At 32.5% G+C, this 19346-nt stretch overlaps 2 protein-coding genes and 1 pseudogene across 2 annotated transcripts; 2 read left to right on the top strand and 1 right to left on the bottom strand.

Annotated features, from left to right (window-relative positions):
- Nucleotides 1-812: 812 nt before the first annotated feature.
- Nucleotides 813-9975, top strand: LOC110738673 (annotated as a pseudogene).
- Nucleotides 9976-13020: 3045 nt separating this feature from the next.
- On the top strand, nucleotides 13021-15254 carry LOC110738536 (polygalacturonase-like). The gene is made up of 4 exons (XM_021918939.1): nucleotides 13021-13485; nucleotides 13987-14276; nucleotides 14404-14632; nucleotides 14833-15254. The coding sequence occupies exons 1-4, from the start codon at nucleotides 13042-13044 to the stop codon at nucleotides 15049-15051; spliced, it is 1182 nt and encodes a 393-aa protein (XP_021774631.1). The 5' UTR covers nucleotides 13021-13041; the 3' UTR covers nucleotides 15052-15254.
- Nucleotides 15255-16291: 1037 nt separating this feature from the next.
- Nucleotides 16292-18740, bottom strand: LOC110738575 (polygalacturonase-like). The gene is made up of 5 exons (XM_021918972.1): nucleotides 18266-18740; nucleotides 17379-17700; nucleotides 16961-17189; nucleotides 16639-16849; nucleotides 16292-16356 (listed from the first exon to the last, which is right to left on the bottom strand). Exons 1-5 carry the CDS (start codon nucleotides 18738-18740, stop codon nucleotides 16292-16294), a joined length of 1302 nt encoding a protein of 433 aa, XP_021774664.1.
- Between the last annotated feature and the right edge of the window lie 606 nt (nucleotides 18741-19346).

The raw sequence follows: 19346 nt of genomic DNA on the forward strand, positions 1-19346 counted from the left end.
TTTAACAAATAATTAAAATAGTAAATCATGATTAGTATTTTTGTAACCTATGTGGAACATAAAATCAAATCCTCAAATAATTAAATCCTAAATCGTGATTAGTATTATAATATTTTTAGTAAATAATTTAAAAACTCTCACATAATTTAACACGATAAAAAGGAATGACATGATCACATGATGTTCAACTTTTAAAAAAAGTTTCTTTGCCTATGAAAGTTAACGTTTATTAGTGTGGGATCGACATTAGATGAGTTTATATAGGATTGAAAATTGTTAAATTTAAAGTGATCATAAAGTTTTAACATTAGAGATGATAAATTAAGAGAAAAGGATTTTCAAAGGTTTTTTATTTATTTTTGTATCTAATCCAAAACTAATATATTCTTTTTAATTGAACATGGTTTTTTTAATTAGTTTATTTTTATTAAACACTTCTCGTATTTCATTATTTTCTTCATCTAATCCATTTTTTAAACAGATTACTAATTAAATGTGAATATCATTTTTAAGTTTATTAGTTTTTTTTTATTATTTTTATTAAATATATGATGTATGTTATATTATAACCAATTTCCATATGTTTCAATCTAATCCAAATAAAATTGAATACTTTTTTAATTTTAATTGAATGTGGTTTTCATAATTTTCAATTTATTAGTTTCTTTAAAAAAAAAAATTATATATAGTGACATGGAAATCCTTGTCTTAATTTTTGTATATTTTTCTTGTGATCTCTTAACCTCTTACTTTTTTTTTTTTTTGAGGAAATCTTACATTTTTTTTTGGCTGGAACCTAACCTCTTAGATTTCTTTAATTTAAAATTTTGACTAAAATTTATTTTCTGGTATGTCAAATAGCCTAAAAAAATGACCCTTTATATTCAAATATATTAGATTAAATTTCATTTGTAGATGTCAGATGACTTTTTATTAATGAATTGATTTGTTAAAAAAAAATAAAAAATTAGGATGGCCGAGGTATATGATGGAGTATCTTATATTGTTTGGGTCCAGCACCACTGAAGGTCTGAATCACGTAGACCACTATTGACTTGTGTAGTGGACGATTATTCATAATCTAGAACATCTTTATTAACCCCAACAAATTGTCAACTCCCTTCACGCACAATTTCTTTAATTCAATCATCTTCTTCTTAATTCCAAGCTACAAATTAATTCCCAGGTATGCTGATGATCACAACCCCAATTCAATAATCTTTACATGTTTGATTTTTTTGGGTGTTTACGATCATTTTCTTTATTTAAGTGTTTTGCTTTCTGGGTGTGTTCTAAGTTTGTGGTGTCCAGTGTCCTGCAATTCATTTCATTTTTCATTGCTTATTTTGATTTTTATATCATAAAGTTGCGATTATTTCATTATTAAGATTACTGGGTACTTGTTAATGGTTTTTGTTATCTGAATTTTAATTCTGTTGGGGTTATTTGTTTCTTTTTTATGGGAATTGTATGAGTACTGGATTGAATTAGATTAAATTATGTTGCTTCTTGTTTATTAAAGTAATTAAACCTTGCTTAAGCTGTGTTATGAGGCGAAAAGTTGGGGGAAATCTTGAAATTCAAATGATTGAGATCATCTATAGAATGAGGGATAAAGATAAAGAGGGGATATGAAAAACGAGGAAGAGGGTTATGGGATTAGATGAGATAGGGCAGAATTCACGGCAGAAGGAGACGAATAAGTGTAGATGAGAGAGAGGAGAGTTGCTAGGGGAGGAGACTTTAGGGGAAAGGAGTGGATAAACTTAGAATAGAGGTTGAAGGGCTACACCAGTAAAGGGGGATTGGAGTGAAAAATTTGAATATAAGGTAATAAAAAAAAAAAATCGAGTTAAATTTCGATGCCATGGACGACTCATGGAGCATTGTTGTCTAGCTGTAATGGCTAGTGTAGAGACAAAACTTGATTGTTTTACTGTAGTTCGATTTTCAGGGGATTGTATGGATTTTAGAGTGTACCAACAAAGGGAAGTCCTACTAGAAAACTAAAAAATGTGGGAGCAATATGTAGAAAATCTTTTTTTTTTTTTGGTTGAGGGGTGGGCGGCTGATGTGTTCAATCTGTTCACTAGGAGACCTTTTGATTTCGTGTAGACTGTTTGAATGAATGGTATTCTTGCAAAATGCGTTATAGTGTAACTTCCAGGAGATATAATATGATGCTTCTATTTATTGATTCTAACTCAGAAGAGCTTCTAAATTGTAAAATTGTAATACTAAAACATGCAGTGTCATCGTCCATTATATTGCTATATAATATCTTGCAATTTGAAATTTGATCACAAATTCTTCGTAGCTTTCTTAATTGATATTTAAAGATGAATTTATATATGAACTTTGTTGGTACTGACTAGATAGAAGGTGGGGGCATATGAACTCAATTCTGACAGAAGTTTTTAATTACTTAAATTTTTGGGAGGCATTAAGTTGACTAAGAGAATTGCAATGAATTTCATTGCCATTCTAATCTCTATGATTTTTGCAGTTTGTTCACAGCCTATATGGGTGAAAATGCTGCAAATGGGTTTGAATCACCCCGGCCGCGGTCTAACCTCTTGAGGGATCAAGTCCAGTTAGTGAAGAGAAAGGACTCCGATCGCTATGAGATTGTCCCAATTGACGCCCATTTAAAATTTGAGAAGGGATTTTTTGTTGTGATCCGTGCTTGTCAGTTGTTAGCCCAGAATAATGAAGGAATAATATTAGTTGGAGTTGCTGGTCCTTCAGGTGCAGGGAAGACTGTGTTCACTGAAAAGACGCTCAACTTTATGCCTAGTATTGCTGTTATATCAATGGACAACTATAATGACTCCAGCCGAATCATTGATGGGAATTTTGATGGTTGGGCCTCAAATCTATCCTCTCTTCATCTGATTTTTAAGCACTCCATTTTGGCTAATAAAATAATTTTCATGTGCACTGTTATATTCTACTCGAGAGCAAGGATTTATTAAAATTATATACACAATGCATATTTCTGACACGTTTAGAGTATTAAACTTGGCTTCTTTTGGAGATTTTCACTGCTTTTGAAAGCTATACTTTCATGCCGTTCGTATATATATGCGTCGAGCATCTATGGGGAACAAAAAGAAATTCTAGTGAACAAAAAGTTTCAGTATGGCTCTTGCATTTATCATCCGTTTTTTGATGTCTCGTCACAAATTTCATAACATTTAATCCTATGCATAATTATCTTGGACCTTGGAGCACAAATAGGTCTTGTGGACTTGCACGCTTATTATCAAGACGAAACTTTAATTTCTCAGTAGTCAATTCGCTGTGTGTGTGTGTACGAAGTAAAATTAAAAGTTGAACCTATGGCAACGCTCTGGAATATTTTGTGTTATTTGTTAAAGTTGGGGGGGGGGGGAGGAGAGTATTTCTTTTGCTACACTTGTTTCCCTGGCTGTGGGTATTTTGTGATAAAATTTCATCTTTAGTAAATCTTGATACTTCTCACTTATAAATATGAAATCTGGTGCTAACAATATTTCTATCCTGAACCAGATCCACGGTTGACAGATTATGACACACTGCTTCAAAATATATAAGATCTGAGAGCAGGACAGCCTATTGAGGTTCCAATATATGATTTCAAGTCTAGCTCTCGCACGGGCTACAGGTTGGCATCTTGTTATTTTCTTCTCTGCTAACTTTTCTACTATATAGCCAACTTCCATTTGATTAGATTGAAAGTTGAAAGATGAGGAAGCCTGTCACATATATTTCTCATAGCTGCTGTATTCTACAACAGATATGCATGGTCCTTCTTTGTGTTAACATTAAAGCTCTGCAGCTAAGAGAATGTTCAAATTTTGCATACACAAAGTTAAGAGCAATAGTAACCATATGTCATGTGCAATTATTAGGCCATTGGCTGTGACGCATCAGTTTCTTGGCTCACTGAACTGACATTTTGCAAGGAGCTATTCTGCATCAAACTTTTATAGATCTTTGTTGTGTCAATTATGACCTTTTTGGGGGACACAACAATACGCTTCTACTTTAGGGCATTGCACAATATTCCTTGCAAACTACATGAAAAGTCTTGGAAGGTTTAGATGTATGAAATATTTTGGGGTAAATATGTATGGAACATAAATATTTGTACACGTGCTTAAATTTCATCAAAAGACTGATGGAAAGAATCTTTCTTAAAATTGTAGAAGATAGGAAAGGTTGCAAGAACACAATGTTTTTTTTGATGTAACCTGGCACCAAAAGAGTTATTCGATATCCTGACTTCGCATTCTGTCTAGCCTGGGAATACCTCAATAAAGTCTAAGTGCTCCATAATAAGCCTTTTCAGTATAGAGATAGATGTTTAGTTTGATTCTGTAGCACTATGTAAGGTGCTGAGATAAATGTGTCCCCTCATTCTCATCTCAATTATCCATTCCTATGTTTGTATGGTTTGTGAGAGTGAGTTGTGTGCTACCTCTATAATTATAACTTAAGAGATCATCCTGTGGATCAATATGCCGAGCATCTATTATACTGGTGGTATCCTAGCAAACTTAAGAATATCACTGAGAAAACTGTAGGGCCTATTTAGGCATTTCTCTGTAAGCACTGTCACACGTCTAGAGGTATTTTCAAAGCTCTGTTTCTGTTCCAGTTTTAATTTTTGCAAAGCTCATTTTGACATCTTCCTTCATCTTATCTTATAATAATAATAACTTAAAAACCTAACAAAGTGAAGTACTGCATGATTCAGATTTTGGCTTCATTCCTTCTCTTACTTTGGCTTATTATTTCTGGGATTTGTATAGTGAAAACTGTCAAATCATAATTTTTGGCAACTTGCACTGATTAGATTTGTCATGATTTATAAATTACTTTTTCTTCAAGGTCTCTTTGCTTAACATTTGGTCATTTTGCAGAACAGTTGAAGTACCCAGCTCTCGTATAGTAATAATCGAGGGTATTTATGCATTAAGTGAGAAGTTGAGGCCTTTCCTGGATCTTCGTGTGTCTATTACTGGCGGAGTACATTTTGACTTAGTGAAACGTGTTTTACGGGACATCCAGCGTGCTGGGCAGGATCCTGAAGAAATAATTCATCAGATCTCTGAAACAGTTTGTTATTGTTCCTTTTGTTTGATATTAAAGTTTTTGTGTAATACTACATATTTGTTTTGAAACATTTTTATGTACTGTGAATGTTGATCGTGGTTCACTATGGCAGGTGTATCCTATGTATAAGGCGTTTATTGAGCCCGATCCTCGAACAGCTCATATCAAGATTGTGAACAAATTTAATCCTTTTACTGGCTTTCAGAACCCCACATATATTTTGAAGGTTGACTGCTCGTTTTTCGCTTCTGTTTTTGTCCAGTTACCATGTTGATTATTTTTAAATACATTACATTGATGTTTCATCTTTATCTTTAGTACTGAGAGACTTCTCTTGTTGTAGTCAACAAAGATTGTGGAGGAAGAGCAAATCAAATCAGTGTGTCAGAGGAACACAAGGAAAATAAGGAGGAAACGTATGATATTTACCTTCTACCACCTGGTGAAGATCCTGAAGCTTGCCAGTCATACCTGAGAATGAGGAACAGGGATGGAAAATATAATCTCATGTTTGAGGTTTTGGGCCTTCTTTTACTCACTTTCTTGTCTTTTGACTACTGTTAAATTCATTTCAGATGCATTTTCTCTACATGTCTCCTGAGAGCCCTGACTGTGATGTGAGTTTAAGGCTTACTATGACAAATCTAACAAAAAATCATAGTTAAGTGAAAATTGGTCGCGCGTGTATGTTTGGTCATGTGTGTGTGTGTGTGTGCGCGTGTGCGTGTGTGTGTGTGTGCGTGTGTGTGTGTGTGTGTGTATAATCAGTTAATCTTTATTACTGACCTTCACTTGAGAATTAGATGCGCACCATAAACAATAGCTGTGTGTGTGTGTTTTGTTAATCTTTACTACTATTAACCCAAAACCAGTTATCCTAGTTGAGTTGATCTTTGCATTCTAAGGCCATGTTCTGGAATTTTCTGCTGTGATGAAGCTAGTTGCCATAAGTTGTAGTTTCTATAACAACACAAAGAAGTAAAGAACCAAAAGTGACCTTTTATTTTATGGGCCACTTAAAAATTCAATGTGCACCATAAACAATGGCTAGGAGTAGATTCTTAGAAGCAATTAGGATATGATTTGCACAACCTTACATGTGAATATAATTAATGATTATAATACTTGCTGGTAGATAACTATGACTATACCTATTTGTATCTGTTATGGGAATTTTTGTAGTGTAGGAGGTTTGCATGTGAAGATGAGCCTCTTGTTCAAGTAGTTCTACTTGCTGATTTCAGGAATGGGTTACGGACACTCCCTTCATAATATCGCCAAGAATCAGTTTTGAAGTCAGTGTCCGTCTTCTTGGTGGTTTGATGGCTTTGGGTTATACTATTGCGGCTATCCTGAAAAGAAGAAGCCATGTTTTCTCTGATGATAAGGTTATTGTGAAAATTGATTGGCTAGAACAGCTAAACCGCAAGTACATCCAGGTATTACCATTCTAGCTATCCTTTCATTTGCTATAATTTTAATGCTCATGTGTATGGATATAATATTTAAATCATCCCATTGCTGCATAATAAAGGATTTAGCATGATCATACAAAAATACCTAATAACAGTATAATTATGCGTATCGACTATCAAGATTCAAGAGAGATCCAATTACAAATTTACAATGTCTTAGGGCCTGTTCTGACTGAACTGAACTGAACTTAATATTTTATAAGAGAAGGAAATTAGGAGCTGAGCTGAGCTGAACTGAGCTGAGCTGAACTGAACTGAACTGAATTTCAACGTAAGAGAACAAGCCCTTAGTCCCTTCATCACATACTATTTATTGCCGTCCAACTTTATAAGTTAGCATACCCTAATCAATTAAAATTTTCTCTCTACTTTAAATAAAACTTGCCCCATTTTGGTGCCATCTTCTTCTGTTAACTTAAATATAGGACGTCTTGTCTACCAAAAAAAAAAAAAAAAGAGAGAGAAACCCTTAAATGTAGGATGGGAGGGAGTGATAATATTTTAGGGGGACATATCATATAAATATGTGAACTCGTAAATAAACTTTCTTGCTAGTATATCCTCTTTTGCTTCCATTTTTCTGTTGTGTACTTTCAGTTATTAATGGATGAATGGCCTGCTAATAAATTTCATAATTAGAAGTCAAAAACTTTTGATATTACAATGCGATGTTATCTTTACTTTCTTTAGTTACTTAACCCGAGTGGTAAAATGTCGTGAGACAAAGATCCATGCACAATGCACATGTGCCTTTTAGTTGATTTGGGGGCTTCTAGTTGTGTTTTCAGAACTTGATTTTTTTTGAAGGTTCAAGGAAAAGATCGTTCGTATATTAAGTTTGTAGCGGAGCAGCTGGGTTTGGATGGTTCGTATGTCTCACGTACTTACATTGAACAAATCCAGCTGGAGAAACTTGTAAATGATGTCATGGTATTACTTCTTATAACTTACTTCGTATGTTTTATTGCTTGAACTTGTATTTCTCTACTTAACACAACCAATTATCTACAGACTTTGCCAGATGATTTGAAGACAAGGCTCAGCATAGACGATGAAGTAGCTTCTAGTCCTAAAGAGGCACTTTCTCGAGCTTCTGCTGACTGGAAGGTCAAATATCTGAATGAATCTAATAGTCCATCCCATCACAAGTCAAGGTTCTATCACATCTGTCTTTTCATTTTCTTTGTTTTTCTTTGTTTTTTGGGGCTTATGGGAAACATCTCTTGTTATAATTTGACAGGACTGTTTCACGTTCATTTTCAACACACCGAGAGAAGCATTTGTCCAAAATGACAAGGCTCAATGTGGCTGAAAGAAGTTTTAATGGAAATGTCCCCCAGTCACCCGCTGGCGTTGCAAACCAAGTTAGTATAACTAATAACTTTAATGCACTATATATCATAAAGTAATGTCTTTGACTAGCTGTTTAAATTACATATATATGATGGAGGAACGAAAAGAAAGCTTTTACAGATTTGTTTGCTTATTTTTCCACTTTACCTTTAGGCTTGTGCTTTAATGAACTCATCATCATTGAGAGTAATCATTAATATCATAAGAACTGTCTGATTGTGTGCTTTCTATGCTTTTAAAATTGCTAAAGACTTAAGTCATTACATTAATTCCATGAGTTTATGGGTTGTTTCCAATCAGGGAGCTGTGACTCATCTCTCAGAGCAGATATCCACGCTGAATGAGAGAATGGATGAGCTAAAATCTAGTATCGAAGCACTGAACACAAATTTTTCCCTTGGGAAGGTATCTGCTAGTCAACAAAACTTGGCTCTACAGTCTGAAGCCTGTAACGGCTCTACACCTCAACTTCTTATGGCTGGTGGATTAAACAATGGTCCAATGATTGCTGGACCATTACCTCATTCCTCATCTTCCCAATTGGCCAAGGATTCTCAAGTTATTGAAGAGGTATTGCGTTTGATTTTTTTTACCCTCTTATAATCTCAGTATTTTCGTTGAAGTTACTTGCTGTCTTGTGTTATAAGTCCCTCCGTCTGCTAAAGAGTCACATGGTTAATCCACTTGTAATTAAGGTTTGATGTATACTTCACATTGTTCAAGTCACCAGAATCTAAGAAATTATCTTTTTTAGAGCTTGCTCAAGTCTGAAGGTACAGATGTTTATTATTGGTGAAATTCTTCAATGAAGTCCTGGCAGCTTCTGCACTATGAAATGTTATTTCTGGAAAATTTTTGTGATTAATTACTCCTATATATTACTAAGAGACCTACATTCTTCAATTGCTTCTGGATAGGTGCCAACAGTCTTTGCACCGCATGTTTGATGTCTTGCTATCTTTGTCAAAAGCAACCCATTCTAAGGCAGGGGATTTTGCAAAGAGCTCAAGACACGAGGGAGGATATAATTTGGAAAGTGACATATGTGTAGTGTTGGTAACTATTATATGTTGGGCGAAGGAGTTTTAAGATTGTAATTATAGTAATTGAGTGGTGGGAAAGTGCAAGGTTTTCTGGTTTTCATGCCTCAGCTATATATCTTTAGAGCATGTCATGAGAACTCATTGAACACATTAGACTTTTTTTAAATTCAGAACCGTTGCAAAGTTTTTGGGTTGAAATAAGCCATTATCATTAATGGCGTTGAGGTATAGTGGACATTTCAGACAATCAGTTTTAGACTGACTGAAAATAGAATACCAGAATCAGATTTTCACATTGTAATGGAGTTTAGTAATGGCTTCCATTTTGATTCACCTGGAAATATCTGCATCATATTATGACTTGGTAGCTTAATTTGTCTCCAGACCTCTGCCATAAGAGTTACCCAGAATCTTTTTTGATGTAATTTTCTTTTTTAATGCTTTCTTTTTAACAGGTGATGCTTGTGTCAAGAGGGCAACGCCAAATTATGCATCAGTTAGATACTCTGAGCAGCCTTCTTCACGAGTATTTTGGAGAGAAATCCCGCCATGACAGAACAGGCAGCACATTTGATTCTGTATCAATTGCCATCCCTGTTGTCGCAACTGTAGCTCTTGGAAGTTTAGGAGTTCTTTTGTTCAGAAGCCTTTCCTCTCTAAAGTAGGTCTCTCAGTTCTCTAATCGCGAAATTTCAAATTTATTAGTTCAGAAAACTGCTGGATAAAGTTACAGATATGTGACGAAACTACTGTTTTGTTTCTGAGAGATTGGTCTGTAATTACACAAATATAGCTTTTGTACAGGTATATAGGATTCTGCTGTGACGTCTGCAATGCCCAAAGTTAACGTAAATAGAATCAATTGCTAACAATAAGTATAAACAAACAGCATGAAGATTATGCGAAGATATGAAGTTAATTGTATATTTTACACCCATGAGTACCATGCTCACTCCATGCTCACTGTGCTAATTTCCATAATTTGATATCATGTATTTATGTAACTTGGGCTCATTTGAGGAGGGAGATAAGGGAAATTTCTCAAATGAGTCCTGTGAGATTTGATCCTTAGACTTCAGGGATACGAGGTGAGAGCGATGTCAATACATCACTTCAATCTCATGTACGTAGTACTACCTCCGTTACATATTATGTGCAACGATTATATTTTTTTCCTCTCTACTTTATGTCAAATCGTTGCAAATAATATGTAACGGAAGTAGTATTTACTTTTACAATCTTCACATGTTTTTGGTAATCTTGTATTATCCTTCTTACATTTTTTTCTTTTTCTTTTTCGATCTAGTAAAAGATAAATCTTTCTTGATGGTTTGATTACACAGAGCCTATGAACATCTAAAAGGCTCGTTATCTTTTAATTAATAGCTCTAATATGAAGTTGCAAGTAGAATAAAGAACTTCTATTAAAAAAAATGTAGAATAAAGAAATTTTTGAAGCCGCAAGACCCTTATATATATATATATCCCAATTGTTTTTAGAAAGGTGTTATTAGGAGGGTAACTAGAGCTAAACTTTTACGGGTTTTTTGGTTGAATATTTATTTTATGGTAGAAAAATTTAGCTACAGAATTCTCTGTGTAATCTTGAGACAAATACGAGTAGGAGGTCATGACTCAACTTTTTTTTTAAAAAAAAAAAAAATAAATAAAAAAAAATGACTCAACTCATATACGAGTACATGTGAATCTTTATAGAAAACCGAAGTTAACTGTAAAAACTACAAAGGACAGAGATTACAAGCAGACAAAAAAATTAACAAACACTATCTACCTAACCAACCTAGCTAGGATCAATACAAGAATACCAGAATCACTTGATTATTTGGACAGTCACATAATATCATATTTATGAAATTAACAAAGGACAACAAAATAATCTTAATTCTCATTGGCTTGTTGGGTTAACTCGGTTCAAGAAAGTGTGTAGTGCACATGCACTCATTTATGAGATTATTATTAAAATTCATTGTATTTATATTTGTATATAATTGTATTAATTGAAATAACTTATGTCCAATGATTTGACTTAAAGCAGAGAGGGAAAATGCTTAATCGTTGCACATAATCTGTAACGGAGGTAGTACTTGCATTGATAGTTGAATTTGAATATAATATAAAATATTAAATTCAGTACTCCATACTCTATTCTAGTCTTTTTAGACCTCAAATACCACTTATAGGGAAATTGATTTTGACACATCCTTTATTGATTTTGGTACACTTTTATGTGAGAAGAGCATAGAAAACTATGCTCTCACATAGGAGTGTGCCAAAATCAATTAAGGGTGTGCCAAAATAATTTTCTCACTTATAGTCATCACTTAGAGTAATAATTATAAATTCCCTCAAAAAATAAAACGTATATAAATTTCCTTATACAACGAGTAATTTTTTTTTCCTCAACAAGTTTTCATCTAAAAGTTGTATACTTATTTATAATGGTTGTACTCATAGTACTATAGTCGTACTATATCTTGTTACACACTTGCTTATAGAAAAAAAAATGATAGGAGTACAAGTAACAATTTTTCAATGTAATAATCCGTAAATGGCATGCAACAACATACGAAGTATATACAATTCTTTTTTAATTCCTATCCTTTCTTCAAATGCATTAGGAATTCCTCTTGTGAGGTGGGTTTCCTAATATTTTCTCTTTTTCTTACCTTATATTATAAAAAAAATAAAAGAATATGACATAATTCGTATGTCATTGGCTCATTGCAGAAGCATAAAAACCGAATAATTTCAACAAATCTGTAACAAATAAACCGATAAATTAAAGGCTAACAGAATACAAATTGTGAATCCAATTGGTCATATGCAGGAACCAAAACGTAAGCTCAAAGCATAATCTTTAATACATAACATGTGCATTGACTTTAAACAACGTAACAACCAAATAAAAATTAACCTGAGTTATCTCAAATCTTCTTCTTCTTGTCATCTACGTTAAAAGTCAACTTTTCATCCATCACCTAGTTTCTTGATTCATCCCTTCTTCTCCGCTTTTAAGTACGGAGTATTGTTATTAATATTGTTATTCTTCTTTATCTAATACGTATCCATGGACACATATTAAAACATACTTCATACTCCGTATGTTATACTTTATTTTTCAGTTGATATATTGTCAAAATAAATAACTCCTATTGTAATAATAAGGGTACATGCGGTATAATTAAAATGGAAAGATGAAAGCTTACAGAATTATAATTATGGAGCGCATATTAACTTTTATTCTCTCTCTCGTAATATATACAGATTATAACTTTTTTTATAATATTCTTGTTACTATACATATGTTGTTTATTATTGTTATTATTATAGACACACATTAGAAAAATAATCTTAAGGCATGTTCACTTCAGCTTAATTTCAGTTCAGTTCAATTCAGCTCCAATCAATTCAATTCAATTCAGTTCTGTTCAGTAGCTCCAATCAGTTTAGCTCAGTTTAGCTCCTAATTTCCTTCTCTCATAAAATATTCATTTCAGCTCATTTTAGTTTAATTCAGTTCAGTTCAGTTCAGTTTAGCTCCAATTAGTTCAGTTCAGTTCCAATCAGTTCAGATCAGCTCCAATCAGTTCAGTTCCAATCAGTTTAGTTCAGCTCAGTTCAGTAAATGTGAACATGCCCTTATTCTTTATATAGTTTTGAGCTTGTTGTGAGGGTGCCTTATCATTTTTGACAAGTCTTTTGCATTAATATATGCAGTGGTTACATACTTACGTCTTAACATTTAAATATGTCACATAATACTTTTTCACTTTCTGCTAATCAAAGGAAACTAATCTTGTTACTCCATCTTAATTATAGTATCTTACTTTAATTATTTTTAATTAGTTTGTGGCAGTTAAATCTATAGACAATTTCTTGTGATCTTAACTTGCTTTTGTTGTAACAAGAAACTAATTAACATAAAATACTAGATAATTTTTAACTAACTTAATCATCTTTTCCACCATTCAACTCCATATATAACGTACAACATTTTTACAATAATACCTAGAACACAAACTACATACAAAAGTCAATATTATTGCATAATGCTAACCATAATAATGTTGAAATTTTGTGTGTTCATAATCTTTTTCCCTACATTCATATTAGGATTACCAACGTACAATGTGAAGAGCCTAGGAGCGAAATCCGATGGGAAAACGGATGCAACTAAGGCTTTTGTTAAGGCATGGAATGAAGCTTGTAATTCGTTAGGAAAATTGAAAATCCTAGTTCCTAAAGGGAGGTACTTGATTCAAAGTGCTATTAAGTTTGATGGACGGAAGTGTAGAAGTACCACTATAGATATCGATGTTAAGGGAAGTATAGTCGCGCCATCTGATTATCAAGTTCTTAAGGACTCGGCGATTTGGCTATCATTTGAGTTTGTGAATGGGGTTACTATAACTGGTGGGAAGTTTGATGGAAAAGGAGCTGATTTGTGGAGTTGCAAGATGTCCGGAAAGGGTGGTTGTCCAGGAGGTGCAACGGTAAGCTAGCTTAATGAATTGGTCTTTCTTTGCTATATAAATAGTCAATGACTAGTAAGTTTAAACAATTGTTTTCATTATATATTACATGAAGACAATAATTTATTTCAAGGGCTATTGAGTAATTTAATTGTTAGAAATGTTTTTTTAGATTAACTCGATATGTTTCGTAATGTTTTTAACATTTACAATTTGCATATGAATTAAGACAAATCAAAGGAGAGAGTGTAGAAATGTATGTGAATGTAAGAAAAAAGTAGTTAAAAAGAAAAAATGTTATGGTGTAAGAGGGGTAAGGTAGTAAAAGGTTTATGATTTGCCAAAACCAGAATAAAGTCAAAATGTTACGAATATTTTAAATAAATCAAAACGAAAAATAGTTAAAATATTATAAAGCAGATGAAGTACTATGCGTTGCAGTAAGATGATTTGTCATTGTTTTTCTCCAAAATAAAGGTTTTAAGACTTAATAAATATTTACATATTGTGGTTCTTTTGCAGACTTTGGCGTTTTCAAACTCCAATAATATTGTTATAAGAGGGTTGACATCATTAAACAGTCAATTATTCCACATTGCGTTTATTGGTTGCAATAATGTGAAAGTACAAAGTGTGAAAGTGCTTGCTCCTAATAACAGCCCTAACACAGACGGGATTCATGTACAAAGCTCAAATGGTGTAACCATATTGAACTCCAAGATAAGCACCGGTGATGATTGTGTGTCGGTGGGCGCCGGCACATCAGCTCTTTGGATTGAGAATGTCTTGTGTGGTCCTGGTCACGGAATCAGGTAATTTACAAGGATTCTAACCCATTATATGTGTACGAATATTACATCATATTGCTATAAGTGTTGTCCAATTTACTTAAGTTCGAATAAGTGCTAATATGTATTTGACGTGTTTTTTTGCGTGAAGCATTGGGAGCTTAGCAAAAGAATTGAATGAGGCGGGCGTACAAAATGTGACCGTTAAGGATGTTACATTTGTTGGCACCCAAAATGGTGTAAGGATCAAGTCTTGGGCAAGGCCTAGCAATGGATTTGTGAAGAATGTTGTCTTCCAACAGTGTAACATGATTAATGTACAAAATCCTATATTAATTGACCAAAATTACTGCCCCAGTAAAGTAGGATGTCCAGGAAAGGTGAGCCACAACACATACTAAATTATAATAATCATATTTAAAATTATAACCATACATAAAACTAACATTGTATAATTAAAATTTTCAATATCCTTACTTAAGTGAAGGGGAAAAATAATTTTTTTTCTTAAAAAAAAAAAAAAAAAAAACGTTACATAACTATATAAATTTGTTTCTGAATTGTTTCATTTGTATGACAGGTTTCCGGGGTGAAAATAAGTGATATCGTGTATCAAGATATTCACGGATCATCATCAACAGAAGTCGCCGTAAAATTTGACTGTAGCTCAAAGCATCCTTGTGAAAATATAAAACTAGATAATGTAAAGCTCACCTACAAAGACCAACCATCAATTTCATCATGTACTTATGCTGATGGATCTACAAAAGGTATGATAGTGCCAACGGGTTGTTTGTAGATACAAGTGTGCACAAGTGTACCTATAGTATGATTTTCACAAGTGTTCTATCTTTGTATGTATAATCTAAGCAAATTATTGTTTATTTTATATGTAAGTTAATCTACATTAATGTAATTATGCCAAACCCGATTATTGGAGTTTGGATGCTAATCTACATATTGAAGAATATAAACTTCTATTATGATTAAAGTCAAAGTGATACTCCCTCTATTTATTTAAATTGTTTACACTAACTTTTGGCACATACTTGTATTTTGATACTTCCTCTATTATTATGCTCTTTTTAATTTCTACGTTAGTTAATTAACAGTTTCACGCTCGTTAATACATATTTTATAATGTCTTATTTCATCTTACGTATATTGTAATATCATATAATAAAAATTACAAAATTACAAAATTTGATATTTTGGATTTTGGAAGTATATATTAAGACAAATCTTACAAGATCTTGCATTACTATATTTTTCCTATAACTCATAAATTAAAAAATGGAGTACGTGTTAAATGGTGTAAAGTTTCAAACATTATCAATTGAATATTAAAAAGAAATGGAGGAAATATTACTTGAGAAATTATTTGAAAAGTATAAACCAAAGTGTCTCAACCAAAGATCTCACATACAATTTGTTTGACTTTCATACTTATGGATGAAGTATTTTCATATTAAATTGCGTTTGCATTGAAATATACTGCTATAAAGTCTCAAAATTTATCAACCTATCTACATAAATAAAGGGAGTGCATCTACTAAAAACTGAGGATTCTTTCTTTCAAAAAAATAAAAAAAAAATTGAGGAATCTGGTAGCTTGAGTACTACTCAACCATTGAGAAGAGAAGACCTCTAAAATAAAAAATATGATCAAGAAAAGGGCAGAAAAGGAAGTGATCCCACTACAATTGCAATTACCAATTTGCCATTCTCTCATGTTAGTTTTGATTCGCATACTAGAGAACTACATTACTTTTTTTTTTTTTGTTTCTTTTATGTTAACTCGTTTAACTTTTAACACTATTAATAAATTTTATTATTTACTTGCTCGTTTTAGTTTTATAAATATAACAAAAGAGAGTCATGCGATGATTATTAAATTATCGAAATACTTAAAGTGTCAACTTTTTTAAAAAATTTTATTAATTGATGATTAGAGATATTTAATTGTTGTATTTATGTGTTGGCAAACATAAATGAAGAGCCATGTCAATCAAATAAAAAAGAACGGAAGGATGTAACTCTTATGCCTTAACGAGATTGGAATTGGAGCTAGTAAGACAAGAAGTCTCTATGCCAAGGAGAGCACCTGTGATTCCAAATGTTGTCTATAACCATAGTATAGTAAATAGTAATCTCTATCCAATATCAGTATATAAAGACAAATCAAATAACAACCTTTTTTTTTTTTTTTTTTTTTTTTTTGTTCAATATCATCACAAAATTAGAATACAAGTGCATGGTTAATAATTATCATTTAAGCAAAATAGTTTAATGGTGCTGAATATGAATAAGTACTTTTAATTACTTAGTACGAGTATGTAATTATGTATGTATTAATACAAGATGACAGAGTATCAACCCCTAATACAGCTATTAGGCTCAATAGAATCAAGTGTGCTTTCAACAGTATTAATACAAGATGACCCAGCTGGTTTGTTTCTGTAGGTAAGAACCACGTCTTCGACTTTTATATTCGTGCAATGGTATTCTGAACTACAATCAAATTTCACAGCAATTGGTGTCCCGGAAGTTCCATGAATATCTTGATATGTTACATCACTGATTCTTACTCCTGAAACCTAATCAATCATTTAGGCAATACAGAAGTTAGTAATTTAGCATAGTAGAAGATATGAATGACTAGTTTTTCATGATCAATCAAATAATGGAAAATAATGTTGTTTTCTTACTTGTCCAGGGCAACCTTTCTCCTTTGGACAATAGTTTTGGTTGATGATAATGGGATTTTGAGCATTAACCATTGTAAGATGTTGAAAGAGAACATTTCTTACAAATCCATTGCTTGGCCTTCCCCATGATTTAATTCTTACTCCATTTTCAGTGCCGACAAAAGTACAACTCTTGACTGTCACATTCACTACTCCGGGTTCATTTACCTCCTTTCCTAAACTCCCAATGCTGAAATTCAACGTAAAATATGTTAAATCCCTACTCTTCATCTAATTTTAGGACATTATTGCGTTTGAAATGTAAATAAGACTTATTTTTTTACAACAATTACTGCAAAATAACACATCTTATATAAATTCAAATAGAATAATAGTATGAACATATATACTCTAGGTTGGGTTTGATCTCAATACATACCTAATTCCATGTCCAGGACCACAATCAATATTTTCAATCCACAAGTTACTAGTGCCGGCTCCAATTGACACACAATCATCTCCTGTGCCTATTTTTGAATTCATGATTGTTACTCCAGTTGATTGTTGAACATGAATTCCGTCAGTGTTAGGACTTGCACCTAGAGTCGAGACCTTCACACCTTCAACTTTTACTTCCTTACAACCATCAAAATCAATATGATACAATTGACTATTCAATGACGTTAACCCATTCACCACGATGTTCATCGAATTTGAAAATCGAATTGTCTGCACAAACATAGTATTAATTAGATCATAAGCTAGGTATTATATAACCATGTCAACTCTAAAAATAAATCAATATAACATTCGTGATAAATCAATACATTAATAACATTATATGGAGTAACAACAACTATAAGAATACTTTGATAATTATTAATTTAGACAAATAAAAATTTATTGAAATTATATACTTCATATATTTTAGTTAGCTTGTATTGACCACAAAATTCAACAATACTTTGATGCAATTCAAGCTATTAAATTAAAAACTTTCCATTAAATTAATTGTATTTATATTTTTTTTTTGAAAAGGAATTGTATTTATATTTTGATTTTGAATAGTTAAGAATGATGACATAGGTCCTCCGTCCTCAACCAACTTTCTAGTAGTTGCTACATGCTACATAGATAAGGATAGAATGAAAGAAGAGAAATTCTTGTATACTATGGGGTGTAAAGTGCATCAAAGGATTTTTTTTATTTTTATTTTTTTTTTCATTTTGATAATTATTGCTCATTTAATCATCGAGTGAGCAAAAATAACACCTTGCACCAAAATGCAAATAATTATTAATTTTCATAAGAAAAAAAAAGGTTCACTTACGGTAGCTCCGGGGGGACAAGTCTTCCCGGACCTCTTACAAGCCCACAAGCCAGCGCCCTGTCCATCAAAGACCCCGCCGGAGATAGAAACTCCGTTGACATCATCAAAAGAAAACCAAGTACCGGCATTTCCGAGCACTTCAAAGTCAGCCGGAGCCACTAAGGTACCACTAATGACAAAGCTTATAGCCTTGTTCTTGCAATTCCTCCCATTAAATACTAAAGCTTTGTTAACCAAGTACCTTCCTTGTGGTACAAGAATTGTGGAAGGGTTTAGTGACTCACATGCAATGTTCCATGCAGACATAAAAGCAATTGATGAGTCTGTAAACCCGTCTGATTTTGCACCTAGGCTCACCAAGTTAATATCATTAGCTTCTACGAGTTGTCGATTTAGGACGAAAAATAAGGTAAAGAGAACAACTCTAAGTATATGTGTTAAGAATGATGTTACTTTAACTTTGGTTTCCATCTTCTTTTGATTAACTAGTAGAAAATAAAAGATAGAAATGTTGTAAGTGATGATAAAAGTGAAGGAAGTTAGAGTGTTGAGGATGGAAGATATTAAGGAAAGGTGGAGGGTATTTATAGGATTTAATTTGTATGATAGTTCATAAATGTATACTTAATTTGTACGTTACATGCAAATATATAACAATAAAGTGGAATTATTATTTCCGATAAACCCTCTTATTTTCCCCATGACCCATACTATGATTGGTCTATATATGCTAACTAGTTTCCTAATTTGTGGAAGATAAATGCCTGGTTATTGGTTGCCATGTTTTTAATTTTGCTGCATATGTTTTACTTGTATATTCCTCCGATCATTTTTGTTCATATATTTAATTGTTACTCCGTAGAATTTTTTTAATTTATTCCAAAAATGATTTCTGTGCTATAAACTTGTACGGAGTAATAAAGATTGCAAACCTAAATTTAATTGGATCTACTAATTAGGATTAAATTATAGTATCTTCTCGTAAAAAAAAATCTAGTATATGGGAAATTATCCGGTATATAATAATAATAATAATAATAATAATAATAATAATAATAATAATAATAATAATAATAA

Source organism: Chenopodium quinoa, unplaced genomic scaffold (genome assembly GCF_001683475.1).
Source record: "Chenopodium quinoa cultivar QQ74 unplaced genomic scaffold, ASM168347v1, whole genome shotgun sequence".
Taxonomy (NCBI): Eukaryota; Viridiplantae; Streptophyta; class Magnoliopsida; order Caryophyllales; family Amaranthaceae; genus Chenopodium; species Chenopodium quinoa.